The 27,360-nt window shown below is 38.0% G+C and overlaps 1 protein-coding gene across 1 annotated transcript; it reads left to right on the top strand.

Annotated features, from left to right (window-relative positions):
* Positions 1-349: 349 nt before the first annotated feature.
* LOC125232818 lies at positions 350-27,358 on the top strand. Its single transcript, XM_048138605.1, has 7 exons — positions 350-504; positions 16,376-16,478; positions 21,037-21,303; positions 22,501-22,663; positions 23,146-23,289; positions 26,202-26,406; positions 26,729-27,358. Exons 2-7 carry the CDS (start codon positions 16,409-16,411, stop codon positions 26,909-26,911), a joined length of 1,032 nt encoding a protein of 343 aa, XP_047994562.1. The 5' UTR covers positions 350-504; positions 16,376-16,408; the 3' UTR covers positions 26,912-27,358.
* Positions 27,359-27,360: the final 2 nt, after the last annotated feature.

Below are 27,360 nucleotides of genomic sequence, written 5' to 3'. Positions count from 1 at the left end.
CGCAACATTTGGTGTATCTCAAACCCATTATACCCACCAAACCGAATCGAAATCAAAGCGTGGCGGTGTTACCATGACGTCATGTGGTTGAATCACGTAAACAAACGACTGAACGTCCACATATACAGCTGTCCTTGTCCGATACACAGTTTCACAATTGTATGTTTTCGTTGTATCTCTCTCTTGGATATGCCAAACGTATCGCGAGCGTGGAAGTCTGATAAAAACCAGCGGAAGCGTGATCTCAATGACGTTTGATTGTTACTGATCTTGAGGTCCAAGCTATACTAGTTAGATAGAGTTAAACGCTATGTATTCTATGTTATTTATTTACCAATGATATCGCTTCTATTCGCCCAAAGTTAGTCTACGCGGTATGCGGAAAAAGAGGGACGTGTATTGATTCCGTACGCGAATTTTTCCGAATTGTGACCGAATTTTATCAGTTAGAATGTGAATTGCTATCAGTGCGGACTGCATGGTATTTGAAAGGATTTTAATGAGGTTTGTACAGCATAAAAATATAATAAAAAAATTGCAATTTTTTTAAAAGCTCTCATTATATAAGAAACTACTTTGCAAAATTGCATTTTTATTGAGGGCAAAATAGAGTAATGTAATAAAACGCTATTCTAAGATGAATTCAAGAGCTTTAGTGATGTATAAATGTTAGAAGTCACGGTCCGTGAAGTCATAGCTATCCTTGGCGTATCCTTGACCTTGTCTCGACACCATGCTCGGAAGCTCACTTGTGCTTAGGATATGTTGAAACGAATAACAAATAACAAACATACCTAATATTTTCTTTTTTTTTCATATCCCTAAGCGAGGGCTACCAATACCTACTATTTATTTATGTGCAAGATTTGCTACTACAAGCAGCTACCGAAGTGAGCTTTTAAGGCTAACTTAACTCTTCTTTCGGAGCTTTTGTTTACAAAATGTATAATATAATAACGAACCAAAAACAATAATAGTTAAGTTACATAGTTATTACATACACATATTTGGGTTCACGGAAGGGAACCGCGGATGTTTGTGTTGTTGATACTATGTTAACTCTCATGGCGTTTAGTAAATTGATTGAAAATAGATGAATAAGTAAATATAATTTAAGACTTTAGGAACACGGAACACCAACTCGTTTTCATTTTACATATAAGGTACAGCGGGACAAATCTCAACTGGGGGGCAAATGTAACTGGTTGATTTTTTCCATGTTTTACAATGTTTGCATTATTAAATAGTGTCCAACTCCACCGGTTATATATGGTAGGCGTGTTCAGTGTGTACACATACCTAGAACCAACATCATAGTGTAATAATGGAAAAAATGGATTAACCAAATTGCCCCCCAGTCGAGATTTGCCCCGCTGTACCTTTAGGTACTAACGTATGGTTCGTTTCAGGAAAAAATATCGAAAATCGCACATAATTCCCCACACGTGCTTTATCAAGGAAAATGTTTTTGTATTGGTATTTAAAATGGATGCATGTCATAAAGCATATTTAAAGAATGATCCTTTTCGGCCACACATGCGCGTTTTGAGAGCGTAGGCGGAGAGCGTCAGCGGAGCGCAATGATAGCGGTGCGCCGCACGAGCGCTGGCGTTGCGCCCAGCGGGCACCGGCGGGAACAAGCGCGGATTGCGAGCGGAACGCCAGCGTTCGTCCGGCGCACCGCTAACGCTCTGCTAACGCTACGCTATCAAAACGCTTTATGTGTGGCGGAGGCTTAGAGCACATTCATAACTCTTAAATAAAAGGACGGTAGATACGATTCTACATGCCAGCGCCATATGAATCTTATGAGCATTATCACCCCCTTTCGCCGGGGAGATCAATTTCGGCAGCCAGTCTGACCTACTTGAGAATTCCTTGTCCTAAAAACGTTCCAGCTGTTTGGAGGGAGGTTGGGAGTTGGGCGGGTAGAACACTTAGAGCTCATGTTTTACCTAAGTCTAATTATTAGGTATAACATGTTGGTAGTCCTAATCCTAATAACCCTTATTAAATTTATATTACCTATTGACACATGAATTATATGTAGGGTAGACCGGGGACAATAGAAACACGTTACGGTTTAAACAAGCCAAATTTCTCGAAAACTACAACACCTACGTGGAATACGCAATACTCAGGCCACGGGGTAGACCATTTTGCAAGTTTGAACCAATAACGTTCGGGCACGCGAGTGACGTGGCAGTGTCAGGGAGCCGATGAAAATTTTCGACCAAAAACGTAACTATTGATGCTCTCGTATATTTTTGTCTAATTTTGTGTACCCGTGTAGTATGAAAATTTTAATTCGCTAAGTGATATGAGTGTGGATTCTATAATATTTTAAGTGCCATGAAACAGTGATGGAGTGTCATTAATTGGTAAATAATTGACTTTGAAATCAAACATGTGTTGTGGGGACAATAAAAACAACGTCCTTGTGGACGATTGAAACGTTTCAAACGTCCCTGTGTGTTAATCGTCCCCACAAGTAACCAACTATCAATGAAATGGGGTTCTGTTTTTTGTAAGTATAACAGCGTGTAAATTCCACGAATGAAAGCAGCAATATCTACGTTTAACTCTGGCCTGAAAACAGAAGCATGTGACCAACAGATCCTCAGAAATGTCTACATACACTGCACACCGTTGTTCTACGGACTGGTTATGATTGAAACAAGGTTATAATTGAAACACCCACTTTTGTATGAAACACATTAATATTTTTTTATGACTATTCCATAGAATTATATCTTACTCTGTTTCATATTAACCAAAATGATACATTTATAATGTAAGAAGTTACCGAAACAAGGAAGATTAAAAGTCAAGTATTTCTTTTTTTACATACGTTTCTTATGTCAAGATATTGAAAGAATCTTCAGGTGCTGATATTTTTTGTATAGGTTGTACTACAAAAGTGATCTTTTGGTGGTCTGTTTTTGTAACACAGCAGTCATTAATAAAGATATGAATAATAGTTATTTGTTATACAAGGGGGCAAAGTTGTATTTTAACGCCGAGTGTGGAATTGAAAAACGAGCAAGTGAAAGGATTCTATAGTTGAACCGCGAGCGAAGCGAGTGGTTCGAGAATAGAATCCTGAACTTGCGAGTTTTTTAACACACGAGAAGTAAAATACATTTGCACCCGAGTGTAACACAAAACTTTTCCCCTCACTATAGCGAGGAAACTACAACGCAAAAAACGCGTTTATAATAATAATATAATATAATATAATTTCTTTATTCAGACACAAGTCCATGATTATTGTTAGTTAAGTTCTTAAAAACTATGTTATTTTAACTAATTACAATTAATAATTCTTACCTAATTAATTTAAGTAATAAATATCCCCACTATGGGGGTTTATTAGTGCCGACATCCAATGTCTTTGCAAAAGACTATCTGGCCTGTCCGCAAGCATGCTTAGAATGCTGTTGGGACTACCCTGTATTCTGCTCCTGATGGACAAGGCTTTTTTACGCATTACGGCATGGAAGTCGTCTACGTGAGCGTCGGCGAACATTCCAGATGCGCTGCAGAATCTAGGGAGTCCCATCAGAACCCTAAACATGTTATTATAGAGAACACGTAAGGCGTTGAGTGCTCTCTGGGTATAACTAAACCACAGGCCACTGGTGTAAAACGATTGACAGAAGGATTTGAACAAGGTTCGCTTTACTTCTCCCGAACAATGAGCAAACCTGCGAGCCAGCATATTCCCCCGAACAGCCAAAGCCCTACGTTCCCTCTCAATATCACTATCGTCCTTTAAATCACTCCTGATAATGTGACCTAGATACTTGAACTTGTCAACCCTCTCCAGCTCCTTATCGTACAGTTTGATGGGCGGCATATATCCTAGAGACCTGCCTCGCACCGCGAAAGCCATGACCTGGGTTTTAAGACAATTGTACTTCAAACCATGTGAGTCGGCATAGGATTCGCACTTGCGCAGCAGGTCCCTAAGTCCACAGACAGACGGACTCAGCAACACCATATCATCCGCGTAACTGATATTATTGACCATATGGCCATCTATGGAACATCCCGCATACGTGCTGCTGAGTCCGGCAATCAGTTCATCGACATACAGACAGAAAAGCTTAGGCGAGGTTAGCCCCCCCTGCCTCACCCCGCATTCCAGCCTGTATGTGTCAGAGACTTCTCCTGCCCACCTTACACAGTTCTCCTGCCGCTCATACCAGTGACTGAACAGGTCAACAAGTTCTCTGGGCATGCCAGTGGCCCTTAACTTCGCCCACAGCATCCGATAGGAAACCATATCGAAGGCTTTAGATAAGTCCATAAAGCATCCATAAACTGGTGTCTTTCTTTGTGTATAGTATTTGACGGTCTCCTTTAAGGTAAAGATGGCGCTCTCTGTCGAGAGACCCGCTCGAAAACCAAATTGAGCATCATTAAATTTTAAATATTTATCGAGCTGCTTATTAAGGAGACCATCCAGCACCTTAGCTGTCACTGTAGCCAGCGATATGGGCCTATAGTTATTACTATCGGATACGTCACCGGTTTTATTTTTCACAATAGGTACCACCAGCGTACGCATGAGACCTGCCGGTAGATAGTCCGGTTTATCACTGCTTTCAGTAGTTCCACAGGTGGTAAATCATCTTTATTACTAGATTCACCTACTTTTATCAATTTTAAAACAGTTAATTTGACTTTATTCAAGGTCAAATTACTTTACCCACTAGTGGATAAAATGCGTTTTTACCCGCTGGTATTAAAGGACAAAACACGTGTTTCCGAGCTAGTGAGGGGAAAAAACATTTCTTAGTTTTTCCCAAATTTATAAGGGGTGTTTCAAATGACCTCGCATAGGGTTTCAATTGACAACCATGTGGGGTCAATTGAACCACTCTCCCGCTTCCTCTTTAATTTCATAATACAAGATAACCATGAGCAACATACCTTTAAAACTAATTTTGTTTAAAAGCCTAATAAACCTTCTTAAAAATAACTTTCATATCTTCCTAACTATTCAAATGACAATGCTACAAGCGATTAAGTATAAATTGTTTCAGTTGTCCTGTCCCCGGTCCACCCTATTACTCTACTGAATGAACAACACTAGGAAGTTGAGTAAACCGCAAAAAAACAAACAGATATAAAGTCATGTCGCATCTAACAATGAAACTATGTATTATAAAAGCGTATAAAAAAGCTCATTATTTTTCTTATTACACAGCAGTTAATTGGTATTCATTGAGTAGCTGTTATTAAAATGCAACGAATGCATCGTTGTCACTTTATGCTTTAAAATGTCGCATTGTTTTATGGAAACCATACAAAGTTACACCGTTTTTCCAGTAACACTGGAGAACAATGTTTTACGCGCGGCGGCGCGCGGGCCTATAAAAGACCGAATATCAACCATTACGTCATGCCGGCTCGTTAGATTATGAGACGATTGCGAGTGATGCCGGCAAGATCGTATCCCATCCTAGCAGATATTATAAACTGGCCCCGTAGCCGAATGGCATTTCTCCGACGCCAAACGAAAGCGATACGCCGCTGGCTCTGTCGCGCCAATACGCAAGCGCGATAGTGATAGATATCTACTAGCGCTTCGTTTCGTGAGCGTTTCGTGAGCGATTGTGCCATTCGGCTAGCCACCCTGGACTGTGAGTTACAAGACATAAAGACTTATATAATCCGCCGCCCCGCGCGCACCCCTCCCTCCGCGCGCGCGGCCGCCTCCTGTTTCGTCGAAATCACGGTGTCAGCGTGCATACGCTGACGTCACTGCCGGCCGGTCTACTGCAACTAGCCGGGTCAATACACCAACTACAAAGGGATGTGAAGAACGGGCACCTGCCAAGGAAAATACTTCCCGCACCAATGTGGATGAAGAGGGGTTCACATTGGTGGAAAAGAAGAGCAAGGCGCGCAGAGCGGCTCGCAAGACTATGTGTGGCTCTGCGGAACCGGTGAATTCTGGTCTACGGATTGCCACACCGAGTAGGGCGCTCTACGTGTCTCGCCTGCATTACTCCGCCATGGCCGACGAGGTGGTGGACTACGTTCGCCGGAAGACTGGCTACACGCTGAGGGTGCAACAGCTGCAGTCGCGTCACTACGTGCACTTCAGCTCGTTCGTTGTGCGCGTGCCGCGGCCGCTGCAGGACACCATCGCGAGCGCAGACTTCTGGCCGAAAGGTGTGGTTTTTCGGCGGTTCCGGGGCAACCTGCCAAATCCCACACCGGGGCAAACGACGCAACGGAGCCACGCTGTGACGTCATCGCCCAAATCAATTGTTTAATTTTATTTTTAATTTTGTTTTCATTATTTTCTGTGTTTTTTGTTATCTAAGTTTCGTGACGCATTGGTTTTACTGTAATGTCATGCAAACATGTTTTTACTAAATAAATAAATAAATAAATAAATAAATAAATAATGCTTTAAGTAGGAAGGAGTTTGCTAAAGGGTATAAAATCTCAGACAGAACGCAAACTCGTATTTTTTATTCCTTTTGTATTCAACTTGATTACTGATGTGACTGTGGAGAGCCAATCCAAACCATCTCTCACATAGCTGAAGAATGTCCTAAAAGGAAGTTTCCCGGAAATATGCAAGACGTCCTGGGCCTCCTGGCAATCACACCGGAAGCAAGGGATTGGCTACTTAAATTGGATGTTAAATTGTAATCTTACTATATATGCATGTATAATAATTTAAATTTTAACAGGAATAAAGCCATACGACATAATAATAACTGACTCCTTCCAGACTTCGCGAAATCTCATTGTCGTATGTTGATATCGGATCGGATGTCGGATAAAATCTAGGGAAAAAAGTAGTTTCTGGATTATTCCCCACGGCCGAATTTTCCGGACAATGTGAAGAAGTACTGAACTGAAACTACTGAGAGTTTTCGATTCCTCGAAGACGCCTTAAGTACTTTAAACACAAGCAAACACTGTTATCTCTTCTAAAACGTGTCCATTTCTTTTCTTGATGACAAACAAGCATATAGAGCTCGCCTGATAGTATAAGCGTCGTATCCTCAAGATACACCTGGCACCTGCAACTCCAGAGGTATTAGGTACAGACGCGTTTCCGACCCCAAGACTCTGCAACATTGGAACATAAATCTGTCTGATTTTCCCTTATGCTATGCCAAACTATTAAGGGCCCGGATGTACCTCTAAACATGAACTGATGTAACCCTTCAAGAAAACGTCGACAGCTCGTTCCTCAAAGTAAATGAAAAAGCAGAAATCTCCTGACAGCGCATTTGTCATCCCGAACACGCCGAGTCGTATAAGCTGGTGGCGGAACTAGGGCAGCAACCTGGCGAGCGGCCAGGATTCCGAGTGCTAAATCAATCCCTGTATTATACCATTCCTGATTAAACAATATTTGGGTCATATACAGCATGAAAACATGCCCGAAGTTAGGGACTATAAAACCCACAGATAAAATAAAACCTAATTTTCTTATGCGGCTGGGGACACTGGGTACAAAACTGGTAGGTATTTCACGGGGGTAATAAGTTAATTTAAAGTTATTGGGAGTAGGGATACAATCAGATCCCAAAAGTTAGTCAAAAGGGTGACCGTAGTGATGATTAGATACCGACACTTACTTAGATACCAAGTCCATGTAGATTAGATACATCAGCGGCAAATTTGCACGGACACAGTTGGTCATGAGCAGTCTTCCATTAGGTAACATAATGTAGATACGTAATTGACTTTTACTGAATAAGTAATTGACTTTTACATGAATGGTTAGTCCGTTTTCACATTATCCGATCCGGTATCGGTAGTCGGAAGGATTTCAATGGAACAAATTCAAGATGGCGCCTGTAATGTATATGGGATATCGGTCCTACATCCGATATCGGATCGGATAATGTGAAAACGCACTTAACCGCAGCAAAGTTGTAAATCGAAGTATCTGCTCTTACGACATTTTGAGGTTAATTTATAAAGATAATAACATGAGTTCAGTTAGATAATATCCTCCTTTCTATTTCTATGTAGTTGACAAAAGTGTCGCGTTTCATGAAAGAGACAAGTTTTGAAAGAAATGAAACTTACGGGGCGTAATTCAAATATGTGGGCTTTGAGCTTTTCTTCTTGTAATTTTGACTCATTACACTCTGAAATTACCGGAAGCTAATGGCATTTTCAAAACCTGAATCTCTCGTGCTACTTCTCCTTTACCTATCAAATACCTACCTACCTAATACCTAACGATGCTCAGTGTAACCCTCGAGAACTTTAATTGCATAACCACAACATTTGAAAAAATCCCCGACATTTTCATGAAACATGGCTATAAGAACACTTCCGACTAATTCAGCTTTCAAACAAAAAAAAATCTAAATCGGTTCATCCGTTCAGGAGCTACGATGCCACAGGCAGACACACACACACACAACAAGACAGACATGTCAAACTTATAAAATTCAAGTCTTCATATGCCATCAAAATAAGCGTCTCTAATCCCTAATACACATACCTAACAGCGGCATGATGTCATAACTTACAAGGGTCATAACTTGGTCATAGCACGTCGCCTTGTAACTGCAAACATAACTTTTTTACGACCGAACGACACAAGTTGTTACTAGAGTCCTCGACCTCATGAGTAGAATAGAATATTTTGCAAGATTTGCACTAAGATGATAATACCTCTGTTGGTACATAGGTCACTTTATCATCTGTACAAAAGGACTCTTTTTCATTGCCTGTTTGTGCAGATGGTTAAATATACAGTTTTCGTATGTGCAGAACTAATTTGCCTGCACCCACGCGTGCTTGAGTAGCGAATCACGTATATATTTGAACATAGGTACTTATTGTAGCCTTGAAAATTACGTTTGATGGTAGGATTATTTTCCTTTTTAAAATATTGCTAATTACCTAATGCTTTCGGAACTTAAACTAAACAACCTTATACATATTACCTATACAAAATATACTATAATATCAAAGATATTCTAATAAACGTACCTACGAGAAATATCTTTCATATTTTCATAACAGGGGACCGATTTTTAGGGTTCCGTAGTCAACTAGGAACCCTTATAGTTTCGCCATGTCTGTCTGTCCGTCCGTCCGTCCGTCCGTCCGTCCGTCCGTCCGTCCGCGGATAATCTCAGTAACCGTAAGCACTAGAAAGCTGAAATTTGGTACCAATATGTATATCAATCACGCCAACAAAGTGCAAAAATAAAAAATGGAAAAAATGTTTTATTAGGGTACCCCCCTACACGTAAAGTGGGGGCTGATATTTTTTTTCATTCCAACCCCAACGTGTGATATATTGTTGGATAGGTATTTAAAAATGAATAAGGGTTTACTAAGATCGTTTTTTGATAATATTAATATTTTCGGAAATAATCGCTCCCAAAGGAAAAAAAAGTGCGTCCCCCCCCCTCTAACTTTTGAACCATATGTTTAAAAAATATGAAAAAAATCACAAAAGTAGAACTTTATAAAGACTTTCTAGGAAAATTGTTTTGAACTTGATAGGTTCAGTAGTTTTTGAGAAAAATACGAAAAACTACGGAACCCTACACTGAGCGTGGCCCGACACGCTCTTGGCCGGTTTTTTTGAATCTCGAACGCATGAATTCGCCGTTCGAAAGTCTGTGGAAAACGACGTACTTAATGCTATTTTTGAAATAAATATCTGGGCGACCGAGCTTCGCTCGGTTTTATTTTAATATATCACGTCTTTAGATAAAAAAAAACTCTTATAAATACAAAAACAAAAAACAAAAACTTTATTTCTGGCCGGGATTACCTACGATCTATCTGCGTACATGCGACCGACCTCGTACGACTGAGCTAAGCGGAATCGATGCGCGCGCGGCGAAATTAACGACCATATTTTATGTTTACAAACGCGAAAGAAAAACTCATGAAAACTCGAAAATTCGCGTTTTCCGAGATCTAAGGCTACGCTAGATCGATTTTTCACCCCCGAAAACCCCCACATAACAAATTTCAGCGAAATCGTTAGAGCGGTTTCCGAGATCGTCGGTATATATAAATAAATAAATAAATAAATAAATATACAAGAATTGCTCGTTTAATAGTATAAGATGTTTAAGAAAAAAAAATCGCCGCTTTTGGGGTTCTGGTGAAAGGTACTTGCGAATGTTGGATTATGTAGATATATGTAGGTAATTTTTAAAACTGCTTTTAATATAAATCTTTGATTATTTGATGGAAACACAAATTTAATGAATTTAATGAATGTTTGAACCGTTAAGGTTTGAGGAGTTTCCTCAACTCCTCATGAATCCGATATCCGATTACATATAAGAAATCGAGCTTGACAGAATTTGTGTTGAAAACTCAATATACGCATAACAAAAAGAACAAATATCCTAACAAATGAATGTCACTATTCTGAACTTAAATGCATGCTGTTATTATAAAAATACGAAAGTCACTAAGGTAACGGCGGCTATCAACGCGGGTATCGAAATCGACGTCCATTACCGCCGCATTTGCAAATACGCATTTTATAGGCAAACCGACCAATTTCTTAAAAAAAGTTACTCACACAAAGGAAGCCTGTTTAGTTGACTAACGCACATATAGGCGATAGAGAGTGTGAATGAAAGAAGACGCTCGCTATTTGACAGTTTTTGCCACGGGGCCGCGAGAAGAGGTTGTGTCATACTGACGTGTGACGCTAAACCTAAGTGAACTCCAATCTCATTTAGTAGTTTACGTAATAATTATGGCAAACAGGTGAAAGTTATGCATTTCAAATTATTATTTATAGTTTTCTACATGACTTCTGAGTACTTTTTACGTATTGTTTAGCCTGGAAATGTGTTTAAAGTGGAAATTAAAAGACAGCGGTGAAAGGCGCCATTTCGTGAGTAGATTCTATTACTGTGGTATACCACGGTAATAGTTAAAGTAGTGATATTAGTTATTTTTGCTTTATTTTAAGTATATGTGATCAGTTATATAATGTCTTACAGTTGTTTCAATCTTGATCTATTCACGCTATCAAAGAACTATTTACGCGGTATGAAAATTATTCAACAAAACCTTAATTTTTAGCAAAAACTTCATGACTGATTTCGTAGTTTCTATGAAAACCGTTAATTTGTCAATTTTTTAAACATTGACATAAAGTCTGATGCTTACTTACCAGTTATGTAAGCTTGGTTTTAATATAAGGTTGCAATATTTTATTTTGATTTGTAATGAAAATACATCTGTATGACTTTGTTTTTATGGGTCGGAATTAGATTTTATAATACTCCAATTTATGCCTATTACCGATGGTACGATCAGATAACCCTCGGTAATAGAATATATTAGAATCTATTACCGATCCATGCAATATTTGTTTGGGTCGGTAATGGGTTCCTATAGAAGTATCTATTACCGAGCGACATATTAGTCTTGTATCAAAATATGACATTTAGTGTACCGTAAGTACAGATTTCTTAGGTGAAACTGAGTCTTCTGTGGGTATTCATAAAGGAGGATAGTATAGGTATATGTATTTGTCATAATTTGTATATTCAACCGTCGGTATTAAGCTCCGAATTTTGAGATGGGTTTCTATTTACCGATGGCAGAAAAACACTGTCATTCATACCCTCGGTAATGAAATCTTAATTCGCGTTAATAGAACTGCAACCTGTTCATTACCACGGTAATAGAAAATTTAGGTATGTTGGCTTCAATAATAATTTTATGACATATAATAAACTAAAATGATCCTAAAACTCTTTAAAACTAATAGTTCAATAAATACTCTTCCATAAAAAAAATATTTGTGGTCGTTAATGAGCTTTGATACCCTTAATTTTTTGGTATCTTTTGAAATCTGCTTAAATACCACGTTAATAGGCGCCATTACCTTATAAGTGTGCCGTTCAGATTTGAAGAGTTCCGTTCTGACTATCATCAGCAGTTCCACTGCACCAAATGTCACTGTTCCGTACGTAATTGCATGCTGTTCCTTTAAAAACACAAAAATCACCATATGTATGCCTTTCAGATTTGAAGAGTTCCCTCGATTTCTCCAGAATCCCTGCGTTCTAATAAAAATGGAACCAATCTGTATGCATATACATTCATACAACAACATTCAATAAAATGAGAAAAATTCAAAATCGGTTCAGTAACGACGGAGATATCGTGGAACAAACATTAAAAAAAATAAAAAGAAAAAAGACGAATTGAGAACCACCTTGCTTGAGATTTGGGGCGGCGGTTAAAAATACGGCTGGTAAGGTTAAATCTAGTGGTAAAGACTACCCGTTTTTGATCCTATTAGTAGAATTTAAATCGCTTGTAGTAGAGATAATATTGAACGAAATGCACGAAATCGAATAGTCGACATTCAAAAATCGGCCCCCAGGACTAACAAACTCTAGAGTTAAGCGACCGACCTAACGAAGCGAGAAATTCAATTCAAGAGACACAGAGAATGTAATATATCTATAATTACAGCCATCCTTTTCTTGAAATCTTGAAGACAAATGCGATTATTTAGCCTCATTACAAGTTGACAATCGTATTAATTTACCCAAAAATTCTTACGTTTTTTTTCCAACTGCCGATTTGCCGAACTCCCGACGCCACCTGCCATCTTGGTATTTCTACTGAAAATAACTCCCAATGGAAATAAAATATGAAACGAGGTCCTGAATAATTATTGTCAAGTTGACATGTAGGCACCAACGCCACCAACCTTTATCGCGAGCACACTTGTGGACACAGAACTGACATTTTATTATACACTTTATGTTAAAGGATTAAAAGCGATTTTTATGTGGCTAGTGGCTGCGCTACGTGGTAGACTCAGGGGAAATATTATCGGTATTTTCGTCCTTGAATGAACAATAGGGAAAAAACATACCTACACAATTGTGTCGATAATAAATCATAACATACAGGGATATGGTATTACGTTCACTAATTGCACTGGAAACTAAATGGGTTATTTATTGGTTTTTACTAGAAACGTTCTGGGAAGGATGAATATTTTGTGGCACCGTAAAACCCCCCAACTTCCTACACTTTTTTTTTTTTTATGAAATAGGCAGCAAACGAGCAGACGAGCCGCCTGATGGTAAGCAGTCATCGCCGCCCATGGACATAAGCAACATCATGGGAGCCACTTATGCGTTGGTCCACAATTTCAAAAGGCTGCTTTCAAAAAAAACGTCAAAAGAATGTAAAATTGATAGTTTTAGTCGGTGAAATACTACACTTTCCGTTATCCAATAGATTTATTTAAATCAAGTTCCAGTTAGAGCATCTTATTATCTTGATTTTTATAAGACTGGATTTTTGAAAACTAACTCACTAAATTAATTATGAATTTTTCTCTAATGCACGTTTAGAAAAACGCACGTATAGAGCTGAATCAGTCGATCTTATTTGTAAAATTTGGACAATTTTGAATATTAAAACGGGTAAATTTATAATTCGTATATCCTGTACCACAATCATTTCAGACTAGATTTTTATTTTAAGTTTTTGAAAAAGAGTAAACTAGCCTAAGGCGAATTCAATTTTTTTCAGAAATTATCTAAAATTAAGTGACAATTTCTTTGAAAATCTACATCACATCGAAGTAAGTTTTGTACTAAATTAATCTGCAACGTTTACTTAAATTGCTGTTATGCCTTAGTGATTATAAATTTCTATTACGATTAAAACGAGCCTTCACCGGTACAATTATTACCACTTTTGGACATTTTCTCATATTTTGTTAGACCAAGTAGAAAAAGTCCTGTAATGTGATATATATTTATAAACTACTCGCAAAGCCCTTTAATTTGATACCACACACGGTATGATCGAGCGCTCCGTTGCGATTTCACTATTTTTAACACGAAAGCCCTCTTAAGTACTTACACCGTTTCGTTGAGTGATCGAGTCCCAGTATTTTCATCCATTTATTTAATTATTAGTCAGTCTTAGCCAGCGTTCCCACTTAAGCGTCGCGTGTCTCGGGGCGCGCAACGGACGTCCGCGCCACGCCACCTGAGACGTTTTTTGAATTACACTCAGGTGGCGTGGCGCGGACGTCCGTTGCGCGCCCCGAGACACGCGACGCTCTGATGTGGCCGGTCCCTTAGACCTACAAATGATAAGTAATAATAAAAGGCGCACCTGAACGAAATATTTACAGTTAATTTTTGGACCATAGTTGGGAGATTTGGACCATAGTTAGGTGGTTTTACGGGCTACCTAATGATTCTCCGACAATTTTTTAGCCGATTATTGATTCGCCGACAACGATTCGCCGAATGCCATTTAGCCGAATAATCAAACTATCGCTGTCACTTTTGGTCGAATAACGTTACGTAGAATCTTGGTTCGCATACAGTTCAGTTCGCTTCTGTGCAAATTATCCGAACTTTCATTGGACATTTTTCATTTAGCAAAGTAATATTTTCGTGTAGGCCACTTTTAGTCGAATAACGTTTCACATTTTATACATTGTTAAAATATTTTCGAATGAATGAATTATCGCTGTTGTAAAGAAATTACGCACTTAATAGACATTTTTTTTCTTAAACAATGTATAATGTGAATTTTTTTTCGTTGCGGTAATAATTTACATATTCTGGCAATTAACATTATGTTCTTGAACAGAAAAGTGCTAATTTCCGAATGGGAGAACTAAAAATTTTAAATGTATAAATTCGGTGAGTTGAAAACAACAATAAATAATTTACTAAAATTAATCCTTAGAATCAGAACATTTTGACACGTTGAAATAAGTAAATGTAAGTTTCTTATAAACGATCTAACAACTAGATTTTTGAATCCACAGAACAGTTTGTACGCAAGTTCCTGCCAACTCACCAAAAAAAAAAAAACCAAATGATTACTCGAACTATTGTGTTTCGACCAATTTTTTGTCGGCCAATTTTTACAATTACTAAATGATTATTCGACGAAAAGTCAATCGGCGTATCAAATTTCTGCTTACCGACTCCGTTTACGAACGAATATTATGCGAAATGAGACTCTTCCAATCGTTATTCGGCCAAAAAAGATGTCGGCGAATCGTTGTCGGCGTACCGAAAATCGGCGTATTTTATTTCGGAATATCAATCGGGCACCGGTTTTACGGCATCTACAACGAGCCTCCAGTCGGTCCGTAGTCGGTGGTATTACCCGCCAGTCGAAATTGTCCCCCAAATGCCTTTTAAGCCAAATTAAAAGGCGCCGCAATATTTTTATAGGATTTGGGTTGGAAAAAAACTGTTCTATTTTAACTATTTACCAATTTACTAAATTAATTTATTGTTTACCTATGCGACGTGTCAAGTCCCCGTAGCCGTCAATTTAATTAACTCTCTCCTGAGGGACCTTAACGTTAACGTTAACCACTTGTCACGTTGCGTTCATTAGCGGGCGTAGTAACCGTAGTTAACATCGCCGTTTACTATTACCAATGCAGTAGGGTTTAAATTGCCACTTAACAAGGTTACCGATATTAACAGGGTTGACAGGACAATTAATTTCTCACCTTTTAAATGACTACCTTTTTGCACAGGCGCGTGTTTCGTTATCGAATCGAAATTAATTGTAGGTTTTCTATGTACCTACGAGAGCTAAATTGCAAGTTTTTAGAAAATCAAAAACTAAGCAAACTAGCAAGTTATTAGTTTCGTTATAACTTTTTAAAATAGTGTTCCTTGTCAGTAGTATAAGTTTTTATTAGTAAGTTTTTAGTAAGTTATAACTGTTTATTTGTAAGTTATTGTTGTGATTTTAAGCCATAATTAATAAACCAAATTATTATATTTATTACAAGTTTCTAGTTTTAAAACTTTAAGTGTCGCCCTCGTAATATATATTATATAATTATCTTGAATATCTTGTTACCTACTTTATGCCAACACCTTTTACATATTCATGAATCATGAACAGCAAATTGGGCTGCTCTCTAGGTTAGGTAGACATGTCTTGGTTCTGATTGGTATTTTCATTATTTACTTACATATTTTACACATCTTACTAACTAATTGAGAAAATCTCTTTGACTTGTCTCGGACTAAGTTAGTTAAGTAATTAAGGCTGACATTAGCACTGAACTCGTAGTAATTAGCCCCTCAAATATAATATCAACATCAGAAGATGGTCTCAGCACTTTAATGCAAATTGTTACCAGATTTAATGGAAGCTGTAGGTACCTATCGACTGTTAATAGGGACGAATTTCGATGATTACAGCTACTTCCTACCTGGGGAATTGATCTTATAAGAATATAGCTCTAAATATTTGATAAGTACATCGAACTTAGTTTACTCCATTTCATTCCGAAATTTGTATCCCGAAACTCCCTAATCTTTTTTATTATGTCTATCATGTTGAAAATATGTTACAGAATGGGCACCGACTGAAGGAGCAGCCCGCAACGATGGCGATCCTGATTCACGACTACTACGAGCTAGAGGAGCGGGCGGGCAAGCACCTCCGAGCGTGGAAAGGTAGGCACTAGGCGATGGTATTCTAACCTTATTCATTTTTTGCGCGTATTAAGTATTAATTAACTTTGTCAAACTCGCTCTTTTATCATGTAGGTGTTAGCTACGTTTTGTTAGTTGCCTAATAAATAGTTTTTCTCAATAATAAAGTGAGCTTTTATTTGAGGAATAGAACATTTCGTTCCCAGTTGTACAAAAGTCAGAGATTTACTTCAGTAACCATAATCTACATTAAATTTCAAACAATATGATATGACGTGGATTGGACACACCTACGAGTATTTTTTCCCAATAATTGCAATAACGCGTTGACTCGTGAAGCAACAATTATCGCATCGCGTCGCACGCGCAGCTTTTATTAGTTGTATTTATAATGACATGAATGACCTCACCGGCCGCGCCTGCGCCTCCGCGGCTCCGGGGCCCTGTAGCCGGGCAAACACTGATAACACCTAAGCTCTAACGTCACTTATTAATTAGTTACTCATTTTGTTATAGGTATTAAACAATTTACACCTTATTTTACCCTCAAGTTGGTGTTCAACATTTTTGTTATATGTAAAAAAGATTTCATATAAAAGCCCTAGAGAGGGGCAGACCGTAAAACTGTTGATTACAAAACCGTAAAAAAATTCAATACCGGTTTTCCACGGTAATGTATTTGCATAGGAATAGACAGTTATCTTTATCTAATTCCTACATAAAAAAATATAGGACAAATATTACAACAAATTATCTACTATACAGATAGACACATTGACTGATAAGCCTTCTATAGTTACCTATCATTCGTAATCTAATCGGGTCGCATAATATTATGCTTGAAATTGGCATGGGTATACGAAACTTTCTACATTGAGCTAAGCATAATATACTTGCCTAAATCTATAAATACTAGATTATTCATTGCGGAGCTTTTGTATATTTATCAAAACTGAAACAGACGGAAATGTATGTATAAATAAAGTTCGTCCAGTCCTAGGATCCTAGGATAGTATGAATCAGGTGGAAGACATAAAAGCTTTCCTTTCTGACGAATCAAGTGACGAATCATTATAGTATGAATTTTTTGAAACGAACGTTTCTAAACAAAGGTATTGTTCCTTTTGTGTTGAGCGAGAGCTTCTGTATTGGCACGCGCTAAGGCAACAAGAAACAACTGTATCCTGATAATTGTAAGGTTCAAATCTGTGCAGAAGCAAATTTGAGATAGATTGTTTTGGAAATGTGAAGATCATACCATACATTCAAATGCGACCGCTTAAGAAAGAAGACCGGTATATAGATGCGAAAATACTTTGATACTTGGTGGTGGTGCTGTAAGTAATGAAACACGTATATTATCACTGATATTTTTTATTAATGATTTTGTTAACAATCAACAATTGTATATAGCAATATATAAATAGTAAATTACATAAATATTAGGTACAAGTCTTGATACATAAAATAACATAAATAACTAAACAAACCGTAAACTGTATTTATAACAAAACATAACAATGGCGGTCAGATTGAAAAACCTTCCCAGCAAACATTCTAAGTGCTTTTACCCATGCTCTAGAATATATTACTAATTTAGGTAAAAATTACATCATACGCACCACATAAATTCACATCTCGTACATTTATACTTCTGGGTAAAAATATAGAGCCATTGAAACGTAAATTTCCCTTCATCAAAGCACCATAAGGTCACAAACTTAAAGGTTGATTATGAGCAAAATATAAGGTAAAATTAACTTCGAAACTCGACCAATTGTTCATATTTACTTGTACGTCCATATTAGGTGTATATGCGACGTAATTTTTTCTTAAACTGGGGACCTTTAGGTCATCGATTTAAGTCGCTTTTGCTACCAATTTCGTAGTAAATATTACCTTCTTGAGAGACCAAATTTAGACCATAAAGTTATAAATACTTGTAAGGTACTAATATTACCATAAGGTTTCATTTAGATTTACCTAATAGTCAAATTAACCCTAAAAAATAACCAATAAGTCGACGTTTGCGAGGCGACCTCAGATCAAGTTATTTTTACTCACAAATAAGTCATATCTCGGTGAAATAGGACGTATATACTCAATAGTTATTTCGGTTTTTTAAATCAAAAGTTTTTGTGTTGTGTTAACAATGGCCAAAGAGAAAAAAATATATAGACATTCCAGTAGTTATTATAGGAAGATTAAGAAGGCTAAGGCTAATTATAAGGACGTTCAGAGTGAAACATCAGAAGAAATAAATTGTGAATTGGCTTCTACATCCGGTTTTCAAGGAGTATTTACTTTGTGTGTTTCTTCTGATCCTGATACCACACACACAAGCAAGGATTTTTTGCCATCTGATAATATAGATGAGAAGAGCGACGATGAAGAAATCTGTTCAAACAAGGAATCAGAAAATGAAGATTCTGGAGATAAGTATGTGACAAATAAAGATTATTTAAATATGAAACTTGTGGAAGACCTAAGAGAATGGACAGTACAGCACAAACCCACCAAGTCATCTTTAAACGATTTGTTAGCTGTACTGAGTAAATATGGTTTTAAATTGCCTAAAGACGGGCGAGCTCTACTGAAGACTGACGATGTCTTTATAGAGCCAATGGGCCAAGGAAAGTTTTGGTACCAAGGCGTAAGCAATTGCTTAAAGAAATCTTTATCGGATATGGATTTAAATGCAATATCCAGTATTGAACTAATGTTCAACGTAGACGGCATGTCGCTATTTAACAGTACCTCTTTCTGTAGCCGGCTCACCATCGTAGGAGGCCACGACAGAACGCCGTTCTCCTCCCACGCTGAAGGGCAAAGCGTTATTTCCAGTCCCCTTCGGGACGGGGTGGCCACTATCTTATATGACATATTGCAATAATAAAAACCTAAAACCAAAATTGGAGTCAATTAAAAATAATTATTTATGTAATTTTATTACATACACGCGTGAAGCACGTTGATATGTTTTAAACTAAGGAAACATTCATCAAATCAGGTATTATGTTGATCCCTAAAAACACCCGAAAACGTTTCAAAATCAATTGTCACATATAACTTACCTATTGGGAAACCACTATGCGTAATATTTATCTTTGGCACGTCTAATCGTTAGCACGCAACCTACGTCCGCGCTGTCAAACAAAATACTGTCTTGCGATACGAGGTCGAAGCATAGTCATGATGGCGGTCGTTTTGACCTTGTATGGTTACTCGACATCATGAGGTCGTAGAATTAAGTGTATATTACGTAAAATTGACTTAAATACCATTACGTCGTATTTTTAGGTATATTTAACTTCTTAGTCGAGCCGACATTTTGTTTTCTTACAATCAAACGGTGTTATTGTAAATTGCATATTATAGGTATGTTGTAATACTAAAACGATAACATTTAACGGTGTTTTTATTGTCATTTATATGATAAAAATATATATAGTTAAGTTAATATAATTACAAACACCGAACACAAAATTACGAAACCTATTTACAAGCAATACATACTATATTTATGGCTTTAAAATAATTAATACTTAAGTATTTCGAAAGCCCATCAGTACTTTTGAATAAAAACCTAACATACTGCACGAGAAATTTTTCAGCGCACAGGATTTCATCGTATAATTCCTGCGTAATCGACCTAGATAATTAGTTTACGTAAAGTAATGGCCGCCATTCTCGTTGCAAAACTCAAGTTAGATTTTTAGCCAGACATTTTTTGTGAGCGAAAAGAAAATACTCTCGTAATATGTTTGTCTCTTTCTTTGCATGATACCTCGTAAAAAAATAACCTTTTTTAGTAATTTAATGGTAAAAACCACGTTGAAATAACGTTGAAAAATGGTAAGTCTTACCAATTTAGTACATTACAACCCATGGCACGTCGTGTCGACGTCGATTCCACGTCGCAAGAATCACCTAAGTGGCGACCATTAGGTCGCAATTACTTAAATTACGTGGAGTCGACGTAGCCGGCACGTGCTTTTTTTCCCCACTTTGGTCGACTCCACGTGGATTCGAGGTCGATTCGAGGTAACTCATTTTGGTCACTGTCAGATTTGCGACCTATAATAGGTAGTTTTATCGATATTTTTACCTAAAATGTTTGCTGGGTTATCAGTGTTTATTGTCACTTTGCGATGACACCTTAAGGTGCCAGGTGCTTATCAGCCTTTTAATCTGGCAGTTTCGCTATTTAAACGTGTTACCTTTATTATACAGACTGACATATTACCGATGATTATTATAACTATATGTACTATACTTACACCATCAAGTATCAAAGTATTAAAAGCGCTGTATTTTCGCACCTATACCGGTGTGGTCTATCGCTTCACATTTCCAAAACAATCTATCTCAAATTTGCTGCTGCACAGATTTGAACCTTACAATTATCAGGATACAGTTGCTTCTTGTTGTCTTAGCGCGTGCCAATACAGAAGCTCTCGCTCAACACAAAAGGAACAATACCTTTGTTTAGAAACGTTCGTTTCAAAAAAATCATACTATAACCGTACCTAGTGTACATACACAATTTCAATTAACAAAAAAAAATGATCTGTTCCAGCATGGCACATAATAATCTACGCGCTAGCAGCCGTATTCGGCATCCTGAACTACGTGTTCCTCCACAAGACGATGTCCGTCGTGGACGACCACTGCGTGCTGCGCGCGCCGCAGGTCGTGCTGACTCCTGTCCTCGTCTACCACCCACGCCCGGAGGCGGCGGCGGGTAATGACACTGAAGTTACCCGACCTACTACCGTCCCTGTTACGACAGATACGTCCAGAAGTAATGGACGCACAGAAATAGAGGAAGCTATTGCAAAGAATGGTAAGTGGGTATGGGGGCCATGCCATTGGTGTCGCCTAGACAGGTTTTTGCGGCCGATAAGCGTCAAATTTCAGCCCGGTGCGCTAAGCGAAATTACCGCTTTCCGGCCGTCGAACAGTTCTAAATAGTACTTATATACACACCTTAGCCAGTAAATAAGAAAGCCTCAGCTCATTTCACATCGCCTAGACCGATAGTCCACTATCATATTATGTTTGTCATAGAAATATGATCATAGGCAGCATGCCATCCTTTTTCTTCACGCTGGAGAAAAAATGGGTAGGATAAATGTGTTATAAATATTGTTATACTCTATGATCATATTTCTATGATAAACATTTGTATATGATAGTGGACTATCGATCATAGGCAGTGCCATCCTTTTCACATTATCCGATCGGATATCGGATGTAGGATCGATATTCCATACATTGAAGCCGCCGTCTTTAATTTTTGCCTTTGAAATCCTTCCGACGTCCGATATCGGATCGGATATATAAATGTGAAAACGCACTTAGGGTCGTTGTATTAAATTGAAGTGCTGACATCTAGTGTTGTAAATTTAAACTGATATAGTTGACCTAAACTCTACTAGATGGCGCTAAAATATATAGGCGTGCTGACATCTAGTGTTGTAAATTTAAATTAATATAGTTGACCTAAAACCTACTAGATAGCGCTAAAATAAATTGAAGTGCTGACATCTAGTGTTGTAAATTTAAACTGATGTAGTTGACCTGTAACCTACTAGATGGTGCTTAAATAAATAAAAGTGCTGACATCTAGTGTTGTAAATTTAAACTGATATAGTTGACCTTAAACTTACTAGATGGCTCTTAAATAAATAGAAGTGCTGACATCTAGAGTTGTAAATTTAAACTGATATAGTTGACCTGAAACCTACTAGATGGCGCTTAAATAAATAGAAGTGCTGACATCTAGTGTTGTCATTTCTAACTGATATAGTTAACATAAAATCTACTAGATGGCGGTAAAATCAATCACTTCGGGGAAAGTTTAATGTGGGAAAGTTTAATGTCTTTACATATAGTTCATCTACTAGTTGTTAGATGGCGTCAAGTTATAACAGTACGGAAGTAGACATTTTTTTTACCGAAGTGTTACGATACGACTTCCCTCCCTAGTTGCCTTAGTATTTACCGCATCATTCACCTAATTCCTTCTGTACCTTTACAGCATCCTTAGAAGAGCGGCTGGCTCTGGATCTGATGAAGACGTTCTTCGGTTCGCGGTCGGACTGCGAGTTCCCCGAGTACATGCCGATCGTCTCCACCGTGTTCGCGCTCGTGTGGACGACCCTGTTCGTCATGTGTCCCGGTGGGGGCCACGCGCGCTTCGGGTAGGACACTCTTTCTCATATAAATTATTAATTAGCAATGGCGACTATGCCTAGCCCATTCCACTAATCCTCTGGTTGCCCTGCATGAAACACTGTCTATTTATGTTTATGTTACTTTACGATACGAATAGATTGGCAATTTTTGTTGTTAAGTACCTAATACTTAACAACAAAACTAGCCCAGGCCCTTCTTATTTTAAAGCATGACATCAAGATTATCAAGAATCTGCTAATCCTAGAAAACGTGAGCATAGTATGGGTAATTGGTTATATCTCTCCTGTGGACATTACAAAAGTTAAGAAAATCTAGTGCTAATTTTTAGACTACATTCGAATGACGGGAAACATTTTTTTAGTTCTTGACACTCAAGTACGAAAACGGGATACGAATGTACCAGAGTCGTTAACTTTTATAATATTGTCCACAGAAGTGACGTTTTTACTAAATCTTTTTGACCGAAATGAATATAATTCTCTTGTAGGCTCACGCAGCCGTGGCGCATCCTGGCCCCAGCGTTGGTGTTCACGCTGGTGCTGGTGGGGCTCACCGCCAGCAGCTTCACGCACACCAACCGCGGCTTGAGGGAGTTCTGCTCTGCGTTCTACAACTACACCAACGCTACCACGTGAGAACACGTATTAAATCAATAGGCTACTTGCTTCCTAGTCAAATCAGCTTCTTTTTAAGAACTGTCAAAACGAATTTGAACGACTCTAGGTAATAAGCAAAAATATGGAATTTATATGAAATCGAATTGAGTGACGTCACGGTCAACTCAGTTACTTTATATATTTCTACCTGACTTATTAAATAGAAATTGGATTTAAAAATAACTGCTGTCCATGTTTTTCTTGTAATTATCTGATGCTTTATTTCGTGCATGGTATAATAGTACATTGTGCAACAAGGGGAGGAAGTTGAATATTACTAACGAGAGTAAGTTAAATCGGGTGCCCGATTGATATTCCGAAACAAAATACGCCGATTTTCGGTACGCCGACAACGATTCGCCGACGTCTTTTTTGGTCGAATAACAATTGGAAGATTCTCATTTCGCATAATATTCGTTCGTAAACGGAGTCGGTAAGCAGAAATTTGATACGCCGATTGACTTTTCGTCGAATAATCATTTAGTAATTGTAAAAATTGGCCGACAAACAATTGGTCGAAGTACAATAGGTCGACTGATCATTTGGTTTTTTTTTTGGTGAGTTGGCTGCGTACAAATTGTTCTGCGGATTCAAAAATCTAGTTATTAGATCGTTTATAAGAAACTCACATTTATTACGTGTCAAAATGTTCTGATTCTAAGGATTAATTTTAGTAAATTATGTATTGATATTATCAACTCAACAAATTTTTACTTTTAAAATTTTTAGTTTTCCCATTCGGAAATTAACACTTTTCTGTTCAAGAACTTAATGTTAATTGCCAGAATATGTAAATTATTACCGCAAGTAAGTATTAAGTTAACTTCTTCGAATTTGCTGACACCTACTGACGGTGCCCGATTGATATTCCGAAATAAAATACGCCGATTTTCGGTACGCCGACAACGATTCGCCGACGTCTGTTTTGGCCGAATAACGATTGGAAGATTCTCATTTCGCATAATGTTCGTTCGTAAACGGAGTCGGTAGGCAGAAATTTGATACGCCGATTTACTTTTCGACGAATAATCATTTAGTCATTGTAAAAATTGGCCGACACAAAATTGGTCGAAACACAATAGGTCGAGTGATCATTTGGTATTTTTTTTATGGTGAGTTGGCTGGAACCTGGAACTTGCGTACAAAGTGTTCTGCGGATTCAAAAATCTAGTTGTTAGATCGCTTATAAGAGTATTTCACATTTATTTCATTTACTTATTTATATTAATCATCATGTTCTGATTCTAAGGATTAATTTTAGTAAATTATGTATTGTTGTTTTCAACTCACCAAATTTTTTCAAGAACATAATGTTGCCAGTATATGTAAATTATTACCGCAACGCAAAAAAAATCACATTGTTGAAGAACCGCCCCCAACCCCCTTTCTTCCCGTGGGTGTCGTAGAAGTCGACTGTGGGGTATGGGTTAAATTGTGGCGCTGTCACTGCAATGTCACAATCTGGATTTCTTTCAACCCCTTTTTGCCAAGAGTGGCACTGAAACTTAGTACTTCATGTGCTCTACCTACTCCTTTATGGGCTACAGGCGTGATTATATGTATGTATGTATGTATGTAAGAAAAAAAAGTGTCTTGTGCGTAATTTTTTTACAACAGCGATAATTCATTCGTTCGAAAATATTTTAACAATGTATAAAATGTGAAACGTTATTCTACTAAACGTGGACTAAACGAAAATATTACTTTGCTAAATGAAAAATGTCCAATAATAGTTCGGATAATTTGCACAGAAGCGAACCAAGATTCTACGTAACGTTATTCGACCAAAAGTGACAGCGACAGTTTGATTATTCGGCTAAATGGCATTCGGCGAATCGTTGTCGGCGAATCAATAATCGGCTAAAAAAATGTCAGAGAATCATTAGGTAGCCCATACTGACGACATTATGTAAATTTATCAATTTCCGCTACCTTAAGGTTGTCTGGAAGAAATAGCTCTTTAGCGATAAGACCGCCTGTTGTTTACCTTTGTTCGTGTTGCTTCCATGTTTTGTATTGTTGTATTTTATCAAGGTGTGCAATAAAGAGTATTGTATGTATGTATTATTACCGCAACGCAAATTATACATTTTTTAAGAAAAAAAAAGTGTCTATTAAGTGCGTATTTTTTTTTACAACAGTGATGCTTAATTCATTCATTCGAAAATATTTTAACAATGTATAAAATGTGAAACGTTATTCGACTAATCGCGGCCTAAACGAAAATATTACTTTGCTAAATGAAAAATGTCCAATAATAGTTCGGATAATTTGCACAGAAGCGAACTGAACTGTATGCGAACCAAGATTCTACGTAACGTTATTCGACCAAACGTGACAGCGATAGTTTGATTATTCGGCTAAATGACATTCGGCGAATCGTTGTCGGCGAATCAATAATCGGCTAAAAAATTGTCGGAGAATCATTAGGTAGCCGTTAAATCGCGACGGCTTGCCGGAGCGATTTAAACACTCGAGTTAGTAATATTCATACTCCCCGAGTTACACACAATGTTTTTCATCACACTCGCAATGTAAAAAATATGTGAATACCTAGATGTAAAAAAGTTAAGTATGGTACAAAAAATTTAATTATTCCCTTGGTAGAACGATTTTTCTATAACTCACGCTCCACCTGCGTGAATTTAAAATGCGGGTGTGATGAAAAATATTTTATTTTAACTACAGTCAAGTTCCCTATTGTGCGGAACTCACTGATTCGTTTTCAGATTAAGTAAAACAGAGTTATTAGCGCTACATCTCCTAAAATGACGTAAAACCACCACCTAACTTTTTATGAACCTAAAATCACCTACAAGTCTTACAACCATCACCTAACTTTTATATAATTTGAAGTTCAATGCGTCCTATGGCTCAAATGTTCCAGTTGCTCATCAGTGAACGTGTACATGGAGCGGTCGTGGAATGCGAGCTGGCAGTTCGGGGCGCGCGCGGAGGCCACGCGCGCCGCCAGCGCCGGCGTGTGGGTGAGCTGGGCGTGCGCCGCCACGCTGCTCGTCGTGCGCTGTCTCACGGCGCCCGACTTTCAGCTCAAGAAGACTGGGGTTTATCTGACGAAAGACCCTGAGCAGGTGATATATGCTGTATTTTTTTTTAATTTAAGCTTACTACCATTTCCAAAAAGGCTAAGTTCTACTTAGTTAAATACCAGAAGACGTGATGTTGCTTTTCTAGAAAACTCTTAGTAGGTATGTCTTGGGTTTACCCACGTGAGTCACGTGACGTGACGTCTGATGATGATGATGCCTATTTAGCCCACTTTATGACTAAATTAAGCTAAGTGAAGCGTGCCAGAACTAGAAGTTTGTGAATGGGGAGAAAGCGACCCTGTAGACGCAGTAGGTTATTAAAAATATTAGGTACTTAACAACCAATGTCTTGTAATTGTTCCAGAAAATCACACCCCACTTGTTGAAATCCCGACGGCGCGGAGGAAAGTCGCCGTCGCCCAGCAAGTCAGTCCGCTCCGAGCCCACAGCCACCACGGAACTGGTGACCAACCTGGAGCCGGACTCCGCCCCCACCTCGCGGCTCGGCACGCCCCTGCCGCCCGGCGAGAAGGACTCCAGCGTCTGACGTGGACTCCTCATATGGGATAATAGAAGCCACAGGCTACTAAGATAGAAGTCACGCTACTAAGAATATACTATAGAAGCATTCAACCATAAGGTTAAACTGCCAGTAATCACCACTGAAAAGTGCATCAGTTTGATATAATATAATAGTGATAGTGCTACTTAACACATGACTGGACCGTGCCAACGTTCTTCCGCACGTGAGAGCGAGAAAGAAATATCTTATTCTCCCTCTCAGGAGAGGCCCGGCCGTGTGTTAGCACTATAGCGAAATTATTTGCATATTAATATGATGAACAAGTACTTAAAATGTTTATACCTACTGGTATATTTATCTACCGAAAGCTATGTTAATAGGTTTATTATTGTGTAGTTTTTGTTAACGATTATGACTGTACGAGTGTTTTGTATTTAGATTTAAGTTGAAATATATAAAAAAAAAAACATGGT

The sequence above is a fragment of the Leguminivora glycinivorella genome, chromosome 13 (assembly GCF_023078275.1).
Source record: "Leguminivora glycinivorella isolate SPB_JAAS2020 chromosome 13, LegGlyc_1.1, whole genome shotgun sequence".
Classification (NCBI taxonomy): Eukaryota; Metazoa; Arthropoda; class Insecta; order Lepidoptera; family Tortricidae; genus Leguminivora; species Leguminivora glycinivorella.
Note: the sequence above shows the minus strand (reverse complement) of the source record. Positions and strands in the feature narration are given on the sequence as shown.

Coding starts and splice junctions, on each gene's coding strand:
- LOC125232818 (XM_048138605.1), top strand. CDS start 16,409: ATGGCGATCCTGATTCACGACTACTACGAGCTAGAGGAGCGGGCGGGC. Junction 23,290..26,201: donor AACTACACCAACGCTACCAC/GTGAGAACACGT, acceptor CAAATGTTCCAG/TTGCTCATCAGTGAACGTGT. Junction 26,407..26,728: donor TGACGAAAGACCCTGAGCAG/GTGATATATGCT, acceptor TAATTGTTCCAG/AAAATCACACCCCACTTGTT.